We start from the raw sequence: 23,095 nt of genomic DNA, 5'->3' as shown, positions 1-23,095 counted from the left end.
CATCGCTACTCTTCAGCCTTCTTCTGGCGCTCATGGTTGGACTCGAGAAAAAGTAAACCTGAAACAGAGGCGCGAGCGACAGAGTGTTTGTAACAAATCAAAAAAGAAGGGTTTGGAGTTAGAGAGACGATGCACTGATATTTAGGAGAAGACAGTCATGGAAGAAACGAGGGAAGGCAGAGGGAGAGCAGTAGTGGCATATTAGGAGGATTAGAGAGTCAATTCAACGAGCCGACTCTCCTCTGGACAGGATTTCCCCAGCTATGCCTGGGAGGCCTTCCCTGCTTTAAACACACAGGCAAGTCAGGACAGAGAGGAAGGTGAAGTATAGGGGAAGAACGGAAAAGCAAAACCAAGAAAGGGGGGGAAAAGGGGGGTGCTTCTGTGTGTTCTTTATCATTTCATGACTATTTGTGAAATACTTTTGATAGGCATAATGAACTCGTAAATTCTTGCCCTTGAGCAGAGTCGCGGTATCCCCCTCGTGAGACCTGCCCGAAATTAAAGCAGCAAAAATAACACTTCATTTTCTTCAACATCTTGTTTTGGAAATAAGAAACAAGTTTGAGTAATAAAGCTGTTCAACGTAAAGAACTAAAGGGATTATTCCCTGCACAGGAAACAAGAACAACTCTCCTTTCTGTCAAAAAACTATGATCTTTTTACAAAGTTACAGGTATATACATATATATATATATATATATAAATATATTCATATATGTGTGTGTGTACACGCGGAGGAAGGGGAGGGGGCTGGGGGGTGGTAGGCAAGAGCCCAAATCTGCTATGGGAAAAGTATGCCTGCTATGAATGGGTTGTTTGGTGGCGGGATTTGTGGGCCACAGACATTGTTGCTCTCTTGACATTGAACTTGAGAGAGACAAGAGGGTTGGGGGAACCACCCTCCTAAAACATTGGAAGTGCATATATGTGCAAGAACACACACAGGCGAACAATTTCTCACTCCAAACACCCGCCCGGCCACCCCCCACTTCCTTGCAACTCTGCTTTATCTTAACTGTCAACACCTGGCCTAAGCAGGAACCTCTCTCTATCTGTGAACTTTAATCTGGCCCTGCTAGGCAAACAGCGCCAGGCTCGGACAAGGAGAGCGATTAGTCTGTCACGTTGCCCTCCAGTGCTTCGGCGGGGAGAGGAGGAAACAGGGAAAGGAGTGGTTGGGGGGAAGAGCAAGAGACTTGGGGAGGGTGAGAGGGTTGGATAAAGATAGATATAACTAAAATGAAAAAAGACAGGAGGAGAAAAAAGAGACAGAGATAGAGCAAAGGCTGACAGAGTGGTATGGTAAGAAAAAAAGAAGTTGTGGCAAGACGGAGAGAGGAGGAGACCAGAGGGATGTTTGAGATATAACACAGACGCTTAGCTGACCTGACAAGGCCACAGACCAGATATGGTGGTGAACTTCCACCTCCATGACGGGCAACTAAAGCTGAGCCATGCAAACATACCTGGGCGCCATACATCCAAACAAATATGCGAGCAGATTGCGTGTGTGCGCATGCCAATAAAGAAAAAGAGGACCAGATTCAAATAATGCATGTAATACTTTTTATTTTTTTTCCAAGACAAAATGGCTGAGTGAAGAGAATAATGCAGACAACAGCTGAAAATAGAGTGGCATCTCCGTAACTGAAAAATAACAACAACAAAAATCTGTAAGTTGAGCAAAAACTCATAAAGGTTGGTCAATGACCTTTGGTCATCAGACAGAGAAATTAAGCCATCACAATTCATCAGGAGGGAGAGAAACGGACTGATTTGTTTTTACACTGACTCTGTTCTGAACAGAGCATGTGTGTGTGGGTGTGCGTGTGTGTGTGAGTGTGTGTGTATAGTCAAAATAAATAATGTCAACCAATGTTACAGGTCAACTTTTCAAGTTCAGTTCAGAACAAATAGCTTGAGCGTAAATACAGAACACAGGATGAAATCAGGCTTAAAATTTGTACCTCAAAACCATCAGCAATGGTGACATGTACCAAACTTAATTATTTCTATGATTTCAGTTATATTTAGAATATGCCTTTGCGTATGACATGTACCATATTTTAAATTATAAAGCACCATGGTTCATTTGGCAATGACAAAAACAAAGTTCAAAAATAGTGTAGCAAAGGAGGGGGGGAAAAAAGAACTGCTTTTCGGATTGGTGTTAGATTGATTGCATATGACGAAAGGTCTTTCTCAAAAAACGGCTGGAATGTTATCAGGTGGTACATGTTCAAGGACAGTAAAAAGTTGGCTACCAAGAAAACCCAACAATAGCTTGTATTACTGCATATAAAATGGCAGGAGAGAAAAATATATAAAACAAACTAAAAAGATATGTACAACCACCTGTTTTTACCTCATTGTGGTCGCTCCAGCGGGAATTGCCTGAAAAGGCCATTACATGACCTCTCACCCTTGGGGGGACACCACAACTTTTTTTATTTTTCAAAAACATACTTATTTTCAAGCATACAAATTATTCACACTATATTATCCTGCCAAATTAAGAAAATATACGGTGGCAGCTTGTTGGGATTTTTTTTTCTCACTACAGAAAAAAAGGGTACATTGAAACCTTTTAAGAGTACAGGCAAAAACAGTTAAAAATACAGGCTCCAACATAAATACTATAAGTGCCTACACTAAGTGAACATTAATTTCAAATACCATTTCTAAATACAGGAAAAAAGTAGACCATAAATGTGTTTTGAACATAGGAACCTACATGAGTGTGCATTTTCCTATGCTTTAAGTTCTCTCTATATATTTATATATCATAAATCTCTCCCAGATGCAAATTTTTGTTCAACCTGAAGACTTGTGTATAGCAAAGGCAAAAAAGATGAGAGACATGTTCATCACAATTCATTACATAGTGATCGAGTGCCTGATGTCACCGAGACAGAAAGCAGACACAATTGAAAAAAAAATAAAATAAAAAATTAAATAAGGATCTCCCCTAAAGATATTTGAAGCATTACTTAAAGAAATCGACAACAAAATTTACTTATCTTAAATCAAAATCTGTAGAATGTTTTATCTTTCTGTAATGAGCAGTACATTTCTATAGTTGGTTTTGACGCAGGATATTTCTATGGCTGTTCCTGCATTGACACCAAGAACCAAAGTGATTCAGTTCTCAGAAGGAGACATGGCTGGCGACAATTTCTCATTCAACTCTTTTTTTTTTTCTTTTTCTGTTTTTTTTTTTTTTTTAAGTATGTTTTTCTTGTAATTAATGCAAAGCAATGACACCACACTAACCTGTCAGCATAAGAGCAAGTTTTCCCTTGAGCGTCCAACTGTAAACTGGGAAAATTGAACAGTGCACGTATTTAGTCCCAGATCTGAAATCCGGTTCTCATTTTATACTCAACCACTGTACCTCCGATTAGAGAGACAGATACAGAATCCAAGGCAGAGTGACAAGTGCTATATCATCAACAATGATGAGGGATGAAGATAAAGATGAAACTACCATAATAAGGTCTACAGCATGTCAACTCAAAAGAACACAAAATGTGTACGTTAAAAAAAAAAACGTGTATGTGAGGGGAAAAAACTTTTCTTTCAGTTTCCACTAGATTCCGATTCTTTCAAATTTGAACGTTCATTAAAGATCATTTCCAACGCAAGGTAATAAAAAACAAGGTTTTCAGATTACGTAAGGGTTTCTAAGATCTAATGCAGTAAAGAGAATAAGTACTATAATGACATAAACAATTGAATTGTAGCGACACCTGGTTAACCCACTGCCCATCCCCTACTCTGACCCTCTACCCCACCCTTACCCTCATACACCCAGCCAAAACCTCACCCCTAACCCACCCTCACCCAAAATCTGTCTGGCTTAGAGCAACTATAACCCACTGTGTGGTCTTCAAGTGGCTGCTGGCTACACTGCCTGCCTGGCGGACACAGACAAAAACGAAAACTGCAAACTTTTAAATTTTGAAAGAAAATTAACATAAAAAAAAAAAAACACTCTGGAAAATTAAGAGCTTTACGTTGGTTGAAACGACACCCTCTCAGTATGGTACACACGTGCATACCTGAAAATAAAAAACACCTAAACTGAAAACTCTACACACCGAACTCCTACTCCTTTTAGCATGTAACATGCCAGTAAACAGAATCATAATCTGGAGAATAACAATATCCATGAGTCAGGCAGATAAATGATTTACCAGAGATACACGTAGTATTTTTTTTTTACTTTTTCATTTCAGCTGGTTCTGTATGCTCTGCTAAGTCACAAAACGACAGGGTCGTACAGGCGCTTGATGCAAGTACCTGCTTATTCCATATGTGCACAAAAATGTCCTGTAATCTTCGATAGCTGAAACTCCGAGCTTATAGCAAAAAAGAGGATTAATTAATGCAGGTAAAATATTCAAGGCACTCTTTGTTGTCATTTCACACCATATTGTTAATTTCATTGCTGTTTGTATAAGAAATACTTAATGGCGCCAGTGCCTAGCATTTTATAGGCAGCCTAATTCTTTTACATATATATATCTATTTTCTCAACCTTGCATGGAAAGTCTTTCACAAAGATCAGTTTAACGTGTGACCCTGCTTGTTGTGATGTTTGGATAATATGACACTGTCCACTATGTTAAAACACAAAACTGTACATGATATGTAAAACAGTATGGACTGTATGCAGCATGGGTTCTCATAACTAATGTTTTTTTTTTTTTTTACGTTGAAGAAATCAAAAGTATCAACAGCAACACATGTACAACCAAAAACCCACCAGTCAAGGACAAATTTCTCTCTAAGTAGCCAAAACACACCTAGCATGCTGTCCAGTTACAAAAAAATACAAAACGTGTCAATTATTGCACAATAGAAAGGCTCAAAAAGTTTTGCGTTTGATGCAATAGTATTGCCCCATTGATGGATCATGCATTCAGCGCTTTCCAGTCAGGGATTATAACAGGGTTGTACTGTGTACTGGTGTCTAACCCTGTTGTCCTTTCCCCTCACTTATCGGCTAGTTAGCCAGGGTCACTTTTTAGCCAGAGGAGCTGAGAGAGAGAGAGAGCTGCCAGCATGCTGCTCTTTGCCTACTCAGTCTTAATGTCATTAGCAAGAGGGCGGTCGCTGTGCCACTTCTTCATGTGTTTCTCCAGAGTGCTGTATACACTGAAAGGCATGTGGCAGATTTCACATTTGTACACGTCCTTGCCCAACTGTCCATGGGTCTTCATGTGGCGGGTGAGCTTTGAGCTCTGGGCGCACGCATAGCTGCACAGCTCACACTTGTAGGGCCGCTCTCCAGTGTGACTGCGTCGGTGCACTGTCAAGTTGCTGCAGTTCTTGAACACCTTGCCGCAAAACTCACAAGTGTCACTGCGGCGGCTCTCCTTAGAACTTGGTCTGCCATTCCCGCTGCCGCCGTGGGGAGTGCTGGCCCCACTGCCGGTACCGCTGCGTCCCGAAGCAGCCCGCTCCCCGTCCAGCTCACCAGGTGGAGTGGAGAAGCGCAGGCTGCCGTTCTCTGACGAGTGTTCAGATGAGGAGGCGAAAGGCGATTGTCTGGAATCCCCACCTGTAAAAGTGATGAAGGGGTCCTTGAGTTGTCGTGAGGCGGCGTAGCCGGCTAGCCACTGGGAGTAGACATTCTCAGTGTTTGGGATTGTGGGCGTGGGGGGATCAAGGTCCTTCTCCACCTTGATCCGCTTGGACATGGGACTGAGCGAGCGAGGGCTGACAACTCCACTCAGCAGCTTCCGGGACAAGTCGTCAGTGGTTAAAGGTCCCAGGCCATTAATGGTGGTTGTGGTTCCATCATCTGCCCGGTCTGACTCCATGGCTGAGTCGTCATCACCAGGCTCCTGCGATGAGCTCCGGCGGCGTGGATGCAGGGCTTCACTGTTCTGGTGATGGCGGGCCCCTTCTAACCGCAGGCTGAAACGATAGTCATTCTTTCCCTCTTCTTCTTCTTCTTCCACTCCAGGCTTACTCTCCATTTCCTCCTCCTCCTCTTCTTCCTCCTCTTCTTCCTCCTCCTCCTCTTCCTCTTCTTCCTCCTCCTCCTCCTCTTCCTCCTCCTCTTCTCCGTTTTCAGGCATCAGGCCATTGTTCTCACTCTTGAACTTGGCCACCACTGACTTCAGGGCATCCGTGGCACTGCCCAACAGCTCACTGGTACCAGGTTCAGGAGAACTGGTGGCCGAGAAGCCATCATCTGACTTGGCATTAAGAGCAGATGACTTGTTCTGACAGTGTGTCTTCATGTGTCGTTTCAGTTTGCTGGCCTGGGTGCAAGCATGGTTACAGAGGTGACACTTGAATGGCTTTTCCCCTGTGTGGCTACGCCGGTGAACGATTAGGTTGCTCTGGAACTTGAAGGTCTTTCCACAGAATTCACAAGACTTTGCCTTGAGCGGTGTGCCTGGCTGGACTGCATTAGAAATGGCATTGGGAGTGGAACGTGAGCCAGACGGTGACTGAGAGGAAGAGAGGGGAGGTGTAGCTGAAAAGGGAGGCTTGGAACCTGGCTGGAATGGCTGTAGCAGCCGTTGCATAGGGCTGGGCCTGTTAGGGGAAAGAGGTGGCGAAGGCCCAGTTGCATTCCCAGCCAGTTCGCGCAGACGTCTAGAGAAGTCCATGCTTGGAGGCATTTCCAATGGCACTGAGTTGAGCCTCATCACCCTGTCAAAAGCGCTGGGGTGGTGAGTTGCCAGGGCCAGGTCATCTGGACTAAGGTGATGGCGCGGTGGAGGGCTGAACAGGGGTGGGGTACGGGGGTAGCGACCCTCACGAGGTGTCGATGCAGAATCCCTACCAGAGCCAGAGCCTGGCATCCGCAGAAGGCTGTAAGGGCTGCCGTCAGCTAAGTGGACAGCATGGAGGGGCGGCTGGGACGAGGCACAGTCACCCCCCATCCCGGGAGCTGTAGCCACGCGGGGAGTGAGGGGGCTGCCAGGCTCACTTTCCAGATAGATGCGGAAGCCGTGAGTGTTCTGGGCGTGCTGGAGCAGGAACCAGGCACTGGTGAAGGGCTGCTTACACGTGTTACACGTGTAACTGCTGGGCTCATCTTTATCTGCCAGAGGAAAGGGACACAAACGGAGAAACACATTTTAATTACACCCTCATTGTAGAGTTGTTTAAAAAGATGTGTGACAAAAAAAAAAGGTTGAGGCGGATTTGACAGTCATTTCAAAGTTCTATGCTATTTCAAAATACCCCCATTCACATCACCAGTCATTTCTAGTCAAAACATTACATTTAGAGAGAAGCTTCAAAATAAAATGAAATGGCACAGAAAAATTAAAATAATTTCGACATAATAGAAAGAAAAGCTCATTTTCAATCTTGTAACTCAGAATTAAAAAATGCATTTTGTAAAATTGCTTTTAAAAAATGTGAGCTCTCAAAGTGCAATATATTACATATGTATTTTAGAATTTTATCAAACCCACTCTAAATTCCAGCGAGTATATGCTTAACAAAAGAATAAATAAAACAATAATGAGAGATATCTCAGGCAGCAAATTCACAATTTACACAGTTGAGGAGACAGGAATATTTCAAACAATAATTGACTTTCAATAGCACTTGCACACTGACCTGAGATTTGCCTGACAATGCACGCCTAATCTCATTAAACACACTCATCTCCCCTCCAATGCCTTGTTTACAGAATTAGCAAGGCTAAAGTGGGACATGTATCTGATGCCGCATATTAACGCTGAATACAAATAAGAGGTCACATGTTAATAATTGGTACCAGCGTTTATCACAAAAAAACACACATCCACAGCAAAGGGAAGCAAAGGGGAAAATGATGTATGTGTGTTTGTGTGTGGGTGGGTGGGGAGGCTTCTATGAAAATGCATTTCATGCATTACTTTTCTATTTCTGATATTTCATGCTTTATGGATTTATTTAAATCCTCTCAGGTGAAGAGAAAAGGAGAAGAAGGGGAAAGCAGAAGTGAGAGATATGCAAAATAAGAAGCATCCGCCACTTGCAAATGTGCTCCCTCTTTCATCTTTTGGCTGTCTTATCCTTTCTTCTCTTTTTTCTTCTTTCACTGGAGGGCATTTTTCTGAAGTCATTTGCAGACACTGAGCCTAAAACCATGGCCATACTGTGAGGGAGAACGAGGTAGGAATATAGGCAGAGAGTGAGCGATTGCAGCTAGGAGCGATTCCTAAGATGGTGGATGGACAGTACTGCTGTAGCTGAGAGACAAAGGGGTGAAGAAGGGGGCAGAAAGAGAAGATGGCTGCAGCGAGAAAAAAGGGATGTTGTGGATGACAAAAATAGGGAAAGGATAGGTGTTATGCTCTTCTTGTCTATCACGTGTCCTCTGAACAATCTCACTTAAAGTCCAGAACAAGACACAAAATGTGAACCCAATCAAACCTGCACGCAAACCTTTTCCTCTTGACTGAAAAGAGTTGGAACGGGTGTATACTGGTAAATTATGGATCATTACAATCTGCTAAAATTACAGTTAATTGCTGCCACCTGCAAGGGGCTTTGACCCACTATGGAATTTTTCCATCATAAAAAAGCCATTTGCCCATACACTTTTTGCGCCCTTTCTCATAAGCACAAATAAAATGTGCCCATTATAGTGGTTTAGCTACATGCATGGTTCCTGATTATGCGTAAGCCCCCATCACTTGTAAAGTGGTTGTAATAACCTGGCTTCTCCTGTTCTTTTCTCTTTGATTTGCAGCCTGATGTGTAAGCAGACAGTGTATATGCATGAGGAGGAAAATGAATTTTCTGTTGTTTGTGAAGGACGAGATAGGGAGAATGGGAGTGGGGGTGGGGGGGCACCGAATGTCGTATTCTCTTCCAAAGACGTCCATCAGAGCAAAGAAAGCACTGAGGAAGTGAAGTAAGAAGGCAGTGAAAAAAGGGAAGGGAGTGAAGGAGGGAGAGAAGTGTGGCGTGAAGGGGACATCCCTAATGACAAGCCACCCAGTTTCTGAAGGACACAAGAGCCACAGCACAGGCACTTTAAAGGCAGAAGTCAATTCATATTCGTACATATCAAAAATAGCGTGTCTTGTGCTATGCAATCACAGGTCCATCTATGGGCATTTGACAAACAGTGCTCATGCAACGAGCAGTGACGATAATTGTTATTCCCATGCAGGCAGTGGACAGATTGATGGGCATCGGACCAACACATGCCCAGATTCACAACAACAGACAAGATAAGTCCACTATTGTTCTTAATAGCTGTCCTTAAAGGGATGGAAAGACATTTGTTCGAACGGAGAAATGACATTCTGAAAAGGCGTTTGACGGCCTTGAAGGTTCTTTTTTCTCTCTCTCTCTTGGAGCAGATGACCGTGTGAGGACGGAGGGATGATCTTATAAATAAGTCTGTCCTCAAAAGGAATAAAGGAGAACTTCATCTCACTCTCTGTCTATTTCTCTCCTTCCACTAACTGTAAGTCTGTGGTGAGTTGGGGCTGGAGAGCTGGAGCTAATGTTGGATCTCCAGGTCCCTTTGAAATAGGATCAGCAGAGAGGAGAAATCACACTGACAACCCCTTAGCTGCCATTTCATGGCAGGGGCTGAAAAGGGGGACTTTGAGGCAGAGAAGACAGAAAGCGAATAGGAGAAGTGAGAGAGAGCAAAGGGATCAGGAGCAGAAAAGTATAGGAGAACAATAATAAGAGAGAAACTATAGAGGCAGAGAAGAGAGGAGAGATGTAGCACAGTCAAAGGAAGAAAGGGGAGGGGGAGTACAGTGGGGAGGCATTGCGGTGTCTAACGGACATAGTGTACTGCTATCAGGCAGAGAATATGATCCAGGGCTCATGCAAAACGAACAAGCCCAACTGATGCAAGGCCAGAGGGGAAATCATGGCACCGTAGACAACAGATACGGTCGCCTGTAGCTGCTGACACTATCTTCACACCAATGTGAGAAGTCTTAGATCAGACTAAGCAAAACACAAGAGCAAATCTAGGAGGCCGAGGCTCTGAGTACATGTCACTTATGCAAATTGGTCTATTGTTAGTGACCCAACCCCCAAAATCCCCGTCTTCTTCAGTCACCAAACACACACACACTGACCCTTCCAAAAAGTTATCAAAAGTTACCAGACTTGACTTGACCTCCATTTGTTCCTGTTTTGTCCTTGACCAACCCAGATAGTCGGCTCAGGCCATCCCGATGTGACCATGAAGCTCTCACTGTTATTGGTCATTTAGCTAATGGATGAACAAGCTAACAGGATTAGCTAGCAGGCCTTTCCGAAAGGAGAAGGAAGGAATATAGACAGAAGAAGCACAAGAGGATGCAGTGTGTCACTGCCATTTCCCCAACGCTATCAGCCGCCTGGGCTCATGAGCACTCACACACACCTGAAAAGTGATTATGCTAATCGCAGGTCTTTGCCAATATTCATAAGTGTTTATAGGTGTTGGAGTGAGTGCCTTGGGAAGACGGATTGTTGTCAATACAGTGCTTCTTAAGAGTGCCTCAGCCATAACTGGCATTAATGTGATTACCACTCTGTGTATGTCATTAAGGAATTCACAGTTAGGGATGGGACAGAGGTGAAGGGTGAAGCAGGGGAAAAGGAAAGTGGGGAAGTAGCACAGGGTCCCTATTAGAGCTCTTCTTCACAACCTCACAACTATTTTTTTTTTAATTTTACCCTCCTGTGTGTGACTTTCATCTGACTTAGCTGGCAAGGCTTTGGACAAACTTATTCATCACCTTTCATTTTTTTGGGTGCAGCATTTAAAGTGTCCCAGGCTCTGTTCAGATAACTATAACTAAAGTGACCTATATCCATTTTTTTTTTCTGTTGATGTCAATTCCATTTTTCAAATCAGATTTGTGTCATTTCAGTATGTGGTCTGAGCTCAGATGTGCAGTATACCTAATATGGGGCTATGCAACATGAGTGATAACGGCTATATTACAATCCATATGAGAACAGAGTGTGAACCTTTCAATCTGATCTGTAAACTGGTAATTTGAATTTAGCCTCATACAGGATATCACCCAAAGATGGTGTGAATCTGTTCCTGAATCCATTTACATCCATGAGAATACCTGATTGAGCAGCTGGCTGACCTTGACCTTCCACCTCCCTCTGTGTCTCACTGTTTGTCTGTGTCTCTCTGTCACACACAGACTCATACACTCAATGCTTTGTCCTGGGCCAGACTTGTTGTGGTGCTCTGAGCCACTGGCCGGAGACAAAGGCCTTGTTTGACCAACACTTGTTCCTGAGACAAAGCCGGATACAGGAAATACGGTTTACTAAACAGAAAGACAGCCAGGGAACAGATCAGGCCTAAATCCCAGCCTTTAAAAAAACCCAGGCTTTTACAGGACCGGGGCCTGTTTCACAAGCTGGTGTTGGATTCACACATTTGCACATTTGGGAGAAGCTGACCACTAACCACTACACACATCACACATGGAGAGAAAGAAGAAAAAAAAAATAAAGAAACTAAACATGGGTAAAGAAAGACGTAGCTGGCATGAACAAGTAAGGTCTCCGGATAAAGATGGATGGCAGTCTGTGCCCAGTATAAAGTAATCTGCTGGCTGTGGCTTTGTCTCCACTCGGACTTTCACACTTCTTACCTTTCCTCTGCCCCTCTCCTTCTTCTGAAAGTTGATAAGAGCAACGGTGGAACTGAGGCGTTTCTGAGACACTGAGACACTATTATGGACAGATGGTAGCCACACAGGGGCTGATGAATGCATGCACCTTACACAAAGGACAAATCATTCTGCGAGTGCGTGTGTGTGAATGTGTGTGTGTTTGTGAATTAGAACCTCATTTCTGAGGAACTGGTTAAGTTTAAAGCTAAAATGTGCATTGTGGTTGGGTTAATGTTAGTGATAATGCTTTCTTTGGGCCGTCCAAATGGAAGTCAAAGCAGTATCCTGAGAAGAAAAACCATGCAAGCCTGTGCGTTTGTATGTGTGTAAATTTCAATGCAATGCCGTTGCTACAATCATTTTAAAATAGAATCACTCAACATTGCCCGATTCTCTGCATAGCCTTACTCCCTTTGATCTTTTCATAGTGTATTTGAACAGACTGTCTACCGTTTGTCCGTCTCTATTTCTCCATCCATTTACGCTAAGCCCAGCTGGACAGCATTTGTGCTTGGGTGCGGCTGCGTCCAGCAGACCTCATCATAGGCTGGGGCCAGTCATGTCTCTGATGCAGATCATTATTTGCTCTCTGCTTACCAGCGACGGTGGGAGGCCGCACTCAGTTGTTTCTCATCCCAGCTCTAATGGTACAGTGAAAAGGACCTCTGGGCTTCTAAGCTTAACTAGTCTAATTAAATGGACCATTGCTTATGTAAGCATCCACAGAGATTATTTATTGAGTTGGGATCCACTTCACAGGATCAAACTGCCGTCAACAAAAGCCAACGCTCAGTAACGCAGGAATTAAATAAAGAAGTGGAATCAAAGAAACTGGAAACTGCCAAGTGTCAGTTTAAGTACACATATCCAGGTACATAAGACGACTTAATCAAGCTGGAGTATTTTTGGACTCGGGCAATATCCCAGATGGGCAAGGAGTCTCTGAGGACTTCAGAGGGGAAATGTGAAAATTGTTCTGTCAAAGAAAAGATACGTCTCAATAACCTGCAGCTTGTGGGGGGGGGGGGAGTAAATTGGGCTAAAATACAGTAGAGTTAACAGGAACACAATACAACAGAGGAGAAGGCATGGGCATTTTTTACTTCTCAAAACAGCATTCAGATGAGTGCTGACTTTCCTTACAAGCATCATCCCTGTTTGAAGTGCACAGACAAGATAGCCTCAGTGAGACATGGGGCCAGCAGCCTGAGCTTCACTATCTCGACATAGCTCAGCTTATGACAGGCTGGCGTCCCTGCAGAAAGGATGGAGGGGGAACACGGAGGTCGACTAGCTGCACATTTCTGCATAAATCTCCAGATAGATAGCATCAGGAGGAGAGAAACAGGGGAGAGGGGCAGGCAAGCAGCGAGGGATGATAAGGCCCCCGGGGCAGGGCATTCGACACTGTCAAAACTGTTTCGTCTCCAGCTATTGGATGAGTGGAGCGCATTATGAGCCTGCATTCCATTTACCAGGATGCGATTCGGCTTCACCAGAGCATACAGGGCCCTGTATCTGACCTCCATGCTTTTCCCCTCTCCAGTCTTTATAGACATGCAGGGGGATGGACAGAGCAGCACTAACACCATAAGGAAAAAACACTACGGTGATCTGAAGTGAAAAGCACTGCAATCACATGCAAAAGCTCTGATTATCAACAGCTTTTCTGGGGGAATACTTGCGTAAGATGCACATGAATCAGGGGCCAACATGCCAGTGGTTTAATGCTGCTGTCGCATTGTCTGTTCTCACTATCAGGAAGGAACAGTAGTGGCAAATGACAAGTTCCACAAACTCGTGGCACTGACAGGTAGTGAGACAATTGATAAATGTCACAAAATGTTGACTTAATCCCTGACAGTGAAACTGAATCAGCATCTCCATGAGAAAGACTTCAGTAATAATATATTCATAAACAACAACTGCATTGTATAAGCTTGTCATTGTATAATTGCCTGTATGCACCACAAAAACAGTAGTTTTGGTCCATTCTTTTTGCTATTTTATGCCTTTTTTCCCAACAATGATTTCACATTTACAGATTACCAAAATTACAAGGATGGACTCTTTTTATGCACTTCATTTATTTTCTGGACAAATAATTCATATTTTGCCCGCTGGCAGGATCCCTGTACCACGTACAAATTAACCATCTTGCTCAAAGACATTTAAGCCTCTGTTTCCTCTTCACTGGACTGTTTATGGGATGATCTGGGCCATAAAGTGTGATACAGATTTTCACATTCTCTAATACTTAATACTAAAAACAACCATCATAAACTGTGAACATCTACTGAAAACAGAGGTTTGATTTGTTTGACATTTAGCCAGTACAACGCTGGCATGTCTGTTGGAGTTTTAACTTACACAAAGGAATAAATATTAAGGCAAATAAAGCATTATTTAAAGCCATCGCAGTAAATTACAGTCAGTAATAACTCATACAATTTGAAAAGGCATCAATTCTGCACCAGATACACCTGCTGCACTAATTGTCCCACTCTTTCGGGGTCCTGAAAACTTTGACGCTCTACTCTTGGAAACAAAGAGACCTTTAAATATTACGATGCAGTTGATTCTTCTCTGCCATGACCCACCTATCAACTATGAGCGAACAGCTCAGTTTACACTGACTGTCAGTTTCAATTTCACCATGTCATCAGTCTAATATTAGCAATCCTTATCTATTTATTTATTTTTTAGAGAATCAGCTTCCTGTGTATACCAACACATGCATAAATAGTGTACCCGAATGGTACCCGAATAACATAAGTATGGATGCAAAATATTGTGCTAAAATGCTCGTCGGGACGTAGATTGTTTTTATCCGAAAATGGCATTTTTGGATGGAAATGTGGTCGTATAGATGTAGACGCCTGAGAGAGAGAGAGAAAAAAAGAGAGGAGGACAAGGGGGAGTGGGCAGTGAGGGAGACTGGCGCTTTCGTCTGATCTGCAGGCACAGACCTGCAGTCAGGATATCTGAGCTGATGGAGGTCCAGCCACACACACACACACACATTTTCCAAAATAAGTAAAAACTTCAGTTTCTGGGGGATAGTCATTCTCTCTCCCTCCTTCATCACTCCTTCCATCATGCTTTTTCCTTAACATGTGCTGATGACAGAAATAAGAGAGGGTTAAAGTGGGCCTGTGTTTCACAATCACACACAGACACACACACCCAGAGAGAGTGCTCTATAATACACACAACACACTCACATAGTTTCTTTAAATCTCTCTTTTCCGGAGCTCGAACAAATACTCCCTTTTGGCTGTAAAACACCTGTGGCCCGATACACCTCTCATCTCCTCCGCCCACTCATTTAGTGGCGGGCAGATCTCAAAATCCATCTATCAGGCCAGTGTGTACAAGTCTATTTTTTTTTCTCTCTTCCTTCTCCTACCTTTTGCCTGTGGTGCTCTGTCACTATGAATAATGTTTCCTGAGAAAATGAGACGGGCAAGGGAGAAAGAGAAGAGGCGAAACAGACAGAGATACATATCGTTATCTCAAGTGAGGGTGTAGCAGTTTGGCAAGGGGGGGGGGGGGGGGGGGTTCCAGGTGCACTTGGAAGTAGAATAGCATATTTTTGTGCATGTCCCAGTGCTGAAGAAGAGGTGAGGAAGCATCAGGAAACACTAACGCTACCACTCGTGTTGACCTCTGTTGTTTGTTACCAAACACACTTACTGTGGGCCACAAAGCTCACAAGCATGGGTCATTATTTCGATAACAGCGAACAAGGGCCGTTTTAAACATGCAGTTATTTTTCACCATGTCCTACCACCTCAGGGTGAGAAGACCAGGGCATGTGAGCTTGGGCCAACCATAGCAGCTCGTTATGCATACGAGCCTCAAGGCATTGTGAAGGGACATGGCACTTTAGAACAAGAGGACCAGTGTGCTGGAGTGTCCCGAGGCCCGGAGCTGTGGAGGCTGAGGGTTTAACACGCGTCCCATCTGGTGTGTGTGACTGTGCACACGGTGGTCGAGTGGTTAAGAAAGTATCAATAGCCATACTCTTTAGATCGAGGGGTATCTCAGGTCAGCTTGCAAATCCATTCTCCTCAGAATTGCCGAAGTGAGAGATAGCGTGAGTTATGTGTGTCCATGTGGTGACCACATAACTGGAGGTCTGGTCTTGGGGTTATTATTTTTTATTTATTTTTTTAAATGTTCACTTATCCCCAATTTACCGGGTTACATTCACACCGCAATGTCACAATTATTGAATCTAACACTATGAAGTTCACTGATCCTGTAATCAGGACACCACCACTACCAATGAGACATCACCGACTGAAACGACCACTACCCAGCCCTCGCTTTCCTGTCCCATTATTAACTCATCAAGGGGAAAACTGTGCTGGGCCACTTGTCAACCCAGACACTTTCCAAATCCTGATTAAAATTGCAAAATGGCCTCCTGTTCAGCCTTATTTCAGCCCCTTGGAGACATTTTGACAGAAGCCAGAAATAACATGGCAGAGCATGGAAGTGGTCAGATATTCAAAGTGACCTGCTCCTCAATTCAATACTAGACCCTGACACTACCACACATATTATATTATTTCAAACAAATACCCCAAATGGTTGCCAAACCAAATGAGTTACGATTGGACTGTACCAGAGAAAAGACTACAGGCTTAGAATGGGGGTGAAGGCAGCCAGTTAATGCCTTCATGTAATGTTTACCATCAATAACAGCCTTTAAGATGAATGTGCCATATGCTTTGGCAATGTCAGGCCACGCTCCACGCTATTCTTCATCTGCGAGACTTGCAGTACCAGATTCCTGCTTACTAATTGAAGACATGTGGGCCGATCAGCCACCATAGGGACGCATGAGAGGCGGGTAAGATGGTGGACATTAGGACCTTGCCCAGTCTTGAGAGTTAACACCCACTCCGCTAGGAAAAATCTGCATTTATATCAGTAATATATTTACCTTCACGGCACTAAAGGTCCCTGTAAGAATCATTTGAAATAATATATAACACTGTGACCTGTGTATCCTCCCATTTCTTCCAGCACACACACACACACACATACTGTCACTGGCCTGATAAAAATACAGCATGTGGACCCTTCCGCTTATTCTCCCTTGAGGTGTGTCAGGAACATGCATAGGTCCAAGCAGTAGTGAGCGTGATATTAATTAAGGTAGCCAACCTGTAGGTTCCTCTGTGCCCAGCTGTAGAGCATAAATCAGGCTTTTAACGAGGCTAGAGCCCTAAGATCTCAAACCATGCTGGAATGCTACCTGCGCAGCCGTGCCAAAAATCTGTCTGGGTCTAGGGCTCCTATAGATCACTATGTTTAAAGGGGGGGAGGGGGCTATAGTGACCTACCCTGGGGAGGGAAGGAGGGCAGGAGCAGAAAAGGAGGGTGGCAAAAGGGGGGCATGAGCTATTTCTATTGGGTCATCAGGTTTAAGTAAACATGTGTAGTGTTGGTGTGTACATGTGCATATGTTCTTCAGCACAACAAAACTGTTTTTATGAGGACGCTTTGTAAAAAGCAAAGGGTAACCAAGGAAGACGGACGGAGTTAATAGGAGAAGGAGCAATAAAGACTTTAAGACAGAGGAGGACTGCAGTAACAGGTACAAACTTCTCCAGTGGTTCAACAAAGGTCAAGGAAGCATCGTATCATAAAAGCGATATTAAATTCCTCTTCTCGTTCTCATAGACGTGGTCCAAGAGAAACTCTCAAACGACTTTTTAGACCTGAGAGAGACTTGACGAAGGAGGATATGTAAAGACATTCTGGGTTCCTGTGGTGACAGAAGGATTTATGCCGCAGACAGCTGCAGGACAGGACCAATGCACATCCAGACTGACTGCCTGGAGGACTGGAGAAGTCTGAGTCCAGCCTCCAAGCCACCATTTCTGCACAGAACGGTTCAAGAACTCAGACATTCCACAACAGGCAGTGGCACGACATGTATACAGCCGACACACAGCTAAAGCTCAAGCACCGGGTCAACCTATACTGTGGGTTTGTTTTCATATGCGCTCACTCCAGGAAAGCTTACCAGCTAACCAACCACACACAAGTAAGTCAGTGTGGAAGTGCGGAAATTTGGATTAATGGCTGATCAGGGGATGGGTAGAGCTGGTTTCTCAGGCTGCACTCTGCCGCACCACCTGAGATTTATGGGCCAGATGTTTGTGCTATTGCTTCTCTAACAGACTATAAAACTTCATTTACAGAAGGCAGCAGTGGAGAAGCGATGTAAAGCGCCAACAGCATGCTGAAATTTTGCTGCGCCAATGCAAACGTCAAATCCGAATAAATAAAGAGTGTAATTAACAAACAGCCTTGATTACTGTGATTTCTTGTACACTCCAGCAATTTCTCTTTCGCTCTCTTGTTTCACTTGCTCTTGCTCGTGTCACTTGGACAATGACAGCTCTGACAGGAACGGAGCCCCGCTCTCTGCCGGAGTGAACTCTGGTTTTCAAGATCCACCCAATCATTTTGAGAGGGGCTGACAACCTCTGACTGACACAGGGGTTGCCGAGGCATTGACCCCAGTGGACTGCTTGTGTTGCATTCTGAGAAATGAACTTTGTAAATTTGCCCAAGGTCAAAATGTAAAGACTGTCCAGCTGATATGGTGCACGCCTAGAGAACAGAAACTCCAACCTCATTACTATCTCGTGGACCTTTGACACCGGAGTATACTGTACATATATTAAGAGCTAAAAAAGATATGCACGGCCTTTATTGCTCTCGCCGAGTTTCCTCACCTTTACAGTTCACAGAGCGGTAGCTGGTGACGAGAGGAATTAAAGACGGAGAGTGAACAAGGACGGGCTGAAGTTGAAGGGTGTCAGGAATGGCCTAAAAAGCTGCAGAGAGGAGAAGATGGGGAAAAACAAAAGAGTGGTGGACAGCTTTACAGTGCAGCACCCATTCTAGATTACATTAGTGGCAGCTGCTTCCTTTGTGTGGTTTTATGGCCTGGCCCCAAGAAAAAGCTGCTAAAATTTCATTTAATCTGCTGCAGAAACTCAAGTGTCTGTCAGCCACTCAAACAAGGGGGCCTAAAAGCACTATGCTCTCAGATAACTGAGGCAAAATAACACTAATAATATCTCTCTCCGTGGCCATACAGGGCAGACATTTTGTGTAACCAAAGAGGACTTGCCTGTGTGGCTGGTGCATGGGAAACTGGCCCACTCTCGGAGTCCAGGGGCAGGTCTTTAATGGCCAGTGAGGGAGAGCCAGACAACATCCCCCTTCTTCCCTATTTTTTCTCCCCCCTTTATCTCCACCTCCTGTTCATCCTTCCAAGTCATTAGCTTATGTTAATCGCTAAAACTACCAAGAGTGACCCCCATTTTCATTTAGTATGCCACAACACTTAACAGCAGATGACAACGCAGCTGTTACAGTGGATTTATTAAGGTAAAATAATTATAAGGCCGAGCCTATATTTTGAGCTAATTTGAATTACTCGCAACACGCTGCAGACATATGACACATGCAATATGTAATCATACAATATCCATTTTTTGCTTGAAAAATATACTGAACTCAACACTCATTTACATTCATTTGTTCCTTCTCGTGTGGACAATACATTGTTTTTTTAATTGTTTGGTAAAAATGAGAAATTTGGTAAAAAATGTTTGCCAAATTACTTTTGCCAAAAACTGGTCTGTTGGATCTAATAATATTACACGCTTAGGCAAAGTGAGTCAAACAGTGCAAATGCCCACGTTTTACTTTAAAAACAAATGCTTCCTTGTAATGTATTGCTTAAGACTCCAAATAAAATCCCCAGAAACGTTAAAGAAAAGGGGGCACAGCAGTTTGCAGGTAGTATTAGACAGAGATGGTGTTATGACAACAGCGGTAACTGACAGAAATCAGCAGCAGCTCAGGCATCAGTTAAGGCATCAGTTAAGGCCAGCTTCCTTCCTGGACTTTGGGTTGTCACAGTGACACGTCCACAAACTGTATGTCCATATACATTTTGTTCAGATGCACACAGAGGAAGGGGAGGAGGTGTAATGCAAAGGGCCCCTTTGGACCAATCCGCACACTTGCACTCTTTAAAGCTCAATAATGAATAACGTTTCTTTGAGCCACAGTAAAAAAAAAAAAAAAATGTGTAAAAGCAACAGTGTGTGTGTTTCTTTTTTATTGGAGTCTCTGCTGGATTGTCTGGCAACTTCACGAGGACCGGACTTGTGGTTTGCTGTTTTAAATCTTTACACTGAGCACACTGCAAACTGCTGCTGGCTTCATTTTCAGACGTTAAAATACTACCTATCATCTCGTGTAATTCTGACCAATAAAGCAAATAAGTATAATTCCCCAAAAAGTACACCTTCATCTTCTGCACTCTCCACTAACACCGGTCAGTTTAATTTCGGTGACATTAATGAGTGTAGTGTGGATCTGAAGATGAATGACTCAGCTTTAATAAAAAAAAAAAATTAGCACTCAGAAACCACCAGGAATAGATCAAATATGACTCAGGAGAAAAATCCCAACGGACAATCAGCCCTTTTCCATTTAACCGAGTTTAGGCACAAGCAAGATTAACTGAAGAATAAAAAAGACCGAACAATAAAGGAAAAGCAACACAGAAGCACAAATGACTGCTAATGAAGACGTGTCAAGCTGTAGAGGAGGGAATGCAGAAGAGATGGGCGAGGGCAAATTAACCTTTTTAATTGGAGAGTGGTAGCCCTCTTTGGACCATGCAGTTGGATCCAGAGTGCTGACAGATGATGAGAGGGAAATGGCAGGCCTATTACAGGCAATCTGGCCCTGCAACTTGGCAGACCACAGCAATACCAGAGCCTGGGGAGAACAGGGCATGTCCAGCATGGAAAGCACTCCCTGCCAGCTAACCGCTCGCTGGCAGAGCAGGGCTTGCCTCAATAAACTTGGCACTTTGAACTACGGGGTAAAGGGTTGTCATAAGGAAGTGCGGCTTTCTTGTCTGATAACTAAATACTACCTGGTCAAGAAAATGGAGAAGCGTTTTGCTTTAAAGGAGAGACAGAGAGGGAACCAGTCTGACAGGTATGAGAGAAGAGAAGGGCTGGGGGGGAGGGAGGTTTCAGGGGGAATGCTATGCACACCATTTGGGTTCATATGATTTGAACTCAAACTTTTGTCCCGGGTTTTCACCGAGTAAGAAAAAGACATCACAGAGGATGACTTCTCTCCTGTCTGTGTGTCTGGATGCGACAGCCATGTTTATGTCTGGCGATACAAGGAAAACAAACATCAAGGTCAAAGAAGCTGGAGTCGGTCCAAGAAATAGATAGCCCTTTCTTAACAGGGCTGTAGGCCTGTTTTATCATACAGCGCCAAGGGGATTCAAGGATGTAGACAGGATCCAGAATTTCCTATTGAATATCAGAGCCTTATCACTCTCTTAGAGTTACTTCCCCTACCTGAAGATTTGTCACCTGACATCTGAAAGACACTTATAAGGCCTGGGTCATGCGTCACCCATTTCAAGTCATTTCCACATGCATGGACATGGCCGTGATTCCATTCAAACTAAAAGGAGGGTCCGCATCAGTCTAACGTTCCACCCTGCTCCTAAGATTTACTATTTTTCCTCAAATTTGAGACACAGACAAATCATTTTGCAAGATTGCGTGCCATGTTCAGCGACAGTACGTCAATCACTGTCTCATTGTCAAGATTTAAACATAGTCCAGATGCTGACCCCGAGTTCTATTGTGTGTACAGTAGTTGAACAAAGAATTGCCGTTCCTCACCTCTACCCCGTTTAAAGAAATCCTATTTCTACCTTCTTTATCTATTCTTCTAGAACAAGCTACTACGGTTCTAATTACACCATGCAAAACAAATCAAGACGATGTCTCTGTGTACTATAAGTCTCACATTCTTCAGATATATGAACTTACACACACACACACACACACACACACAAACACACTTTGTGCATCTTCTGCCTGTACTGCACACACACACACACACACACTCTCACTTGCTAATTTCTCCCTCACTCTCTCTGACTATGTATGTGTGTCCATAAACACACACACACCAGACACATGGCCGAAGAGAGCAGACTACCATCTGGGAGCAGTGGCCGGCTTTGTCTGGGAAAGGGGGGGGGGGGGTGAAAACGCCAACACGACCCCCCCTTCATCATGCAAACACACACACACACACACACTCACTCACACATAAACTATACACAACCCTTGCAATGGCCCCCATCACCCTCTCCCCACCCAACTGCTCTAAGTGTGAGAGCTCTTCTCATACAATCTGCGCATATACATATGCAAATTTCCGGGGGGCATTATAAAAACAGCCATCATCACAGACACACACACACACACACACAGAAGCGAGATATTTTTGTTGGCTTCAGCACGAAAGTCGCCATGCAAGAGTTCTGTAAAAGAAAACATGTTTCTCAGAAATAGAGCAAGAGAAGAAAAAACGGGCAGATGAAAAGACGAACCTCCTTTTATAAATAACAAATTAATGTGAGCATGTGTGAAATACATGCAAATGGGATTGCATGCATTTACATGGAGACACACACACACACACACACACAGAGAGACACGCAAACATACATTAACTGTGCTTGCCCTGCAGCTTGCATGTGCTTTACCTTATATATGAGAACTCACTCTGTGGAGAATGTTACACAACGGCCCTCACAAATCAGGTCTGACCAAGCGTCCAGTGCCAGCTCTGGATATGTGAGGCCTCGCATTGTCCAGGGCCAGGTTCCAGCGTGTAAATGAGAGGATGCTTATAGCAATCATCGCATACTCACATTCATAAAGAATTAAACTGCAAAATGGAACCTGACACAAGACTCCGCCGCTGCACATTTGGTCGGTGTTGCATTTCTCACCATCAAAAACACGTCAAGGCCTTGAGTGAAGAGAGGAAGAAAAGCCGAGACGTAGGCAGACATACTGAATAGGAGCAGAGAGAGAGACAGACACCTGCAAGGCAAGCTGGGAAGGTGACACCTAACACTCCTCGTGCCCTGCTCATGCACATCACGCCTTCAAACTCACATTTCTCACTTTTTAACAAATCACTTATCCCGCCTCAGCGGTTCCCCCTTCACGTTTTGCAAAAGGAGACGGACACAAATTAATAAATTCTTCACTCGCACAGTGATAAGCTCGAGAATTCCTTTAATGTCCATGATGTGACAGAGCTTTCTGATCTGCCATCTTGAGGCAGGGCTTGTGTGCGAGCTGAAAGCATTTGAAGTGGAACAGCAAACAGCCTGCTCTAAAACTCAAGGGACGCATCTGAGTCGTAATTAGGAGAGAGAGAGCCGCGTCCATATTTCATGGCTTTTACAAACACAAACACATTCACGGACATGATTTCCATTACTGCCACATGTGAACATATACGACAAATGGATCCGCGGGATATCTCGGCGCATGTAAAGTTAACGTAGATCGGAGGTTTTC

General features: G+C 43.9%; 1 protein-coding gene across 1 annotated transcript in view; it reads right to left on the bottom strand.

Moving 5' to 3' along the window:
- Nucleotides 1-1,552: 1,552 nt before the first annotated feature.
- The window catches only part of bcl11ab (BCL11 transcription factor A b), a 34,581-nt gene continuing 13,038 nt past the window's right edge, over nucleotides 1,553-23,095 (bottom strand). The window contains exon 3 of the mRNA XM_058640654.1: nucleotides 1,553-7,069. Coding sequence (XP_058496637.1) covers nucleotides 5,085-7,069 — 1,985 coding nt within the window. The 3' untranslated portion in view covers nucleotides 1,553-5,084. The remainder of the gene's footprint in view (nucleotides 7,070-23,095) is intronic.

Source organism: Solea solea, chromosome 10 (assembly GCF_958295425.1).
Source record: "Solea solea chromosome 10, fSolSol10.1, whole genome shotgun sequence".
Taxonomy (NCBI): domain Eukaryota; kingdom Metazoa; phylum Chordata; class Actinopteri; order Pleuronectiformes; family Soleidae; genus Solea; species Solea solea.
This window is presented reverse-complemented; position numbering and strand designations above follow the sequence as displayed.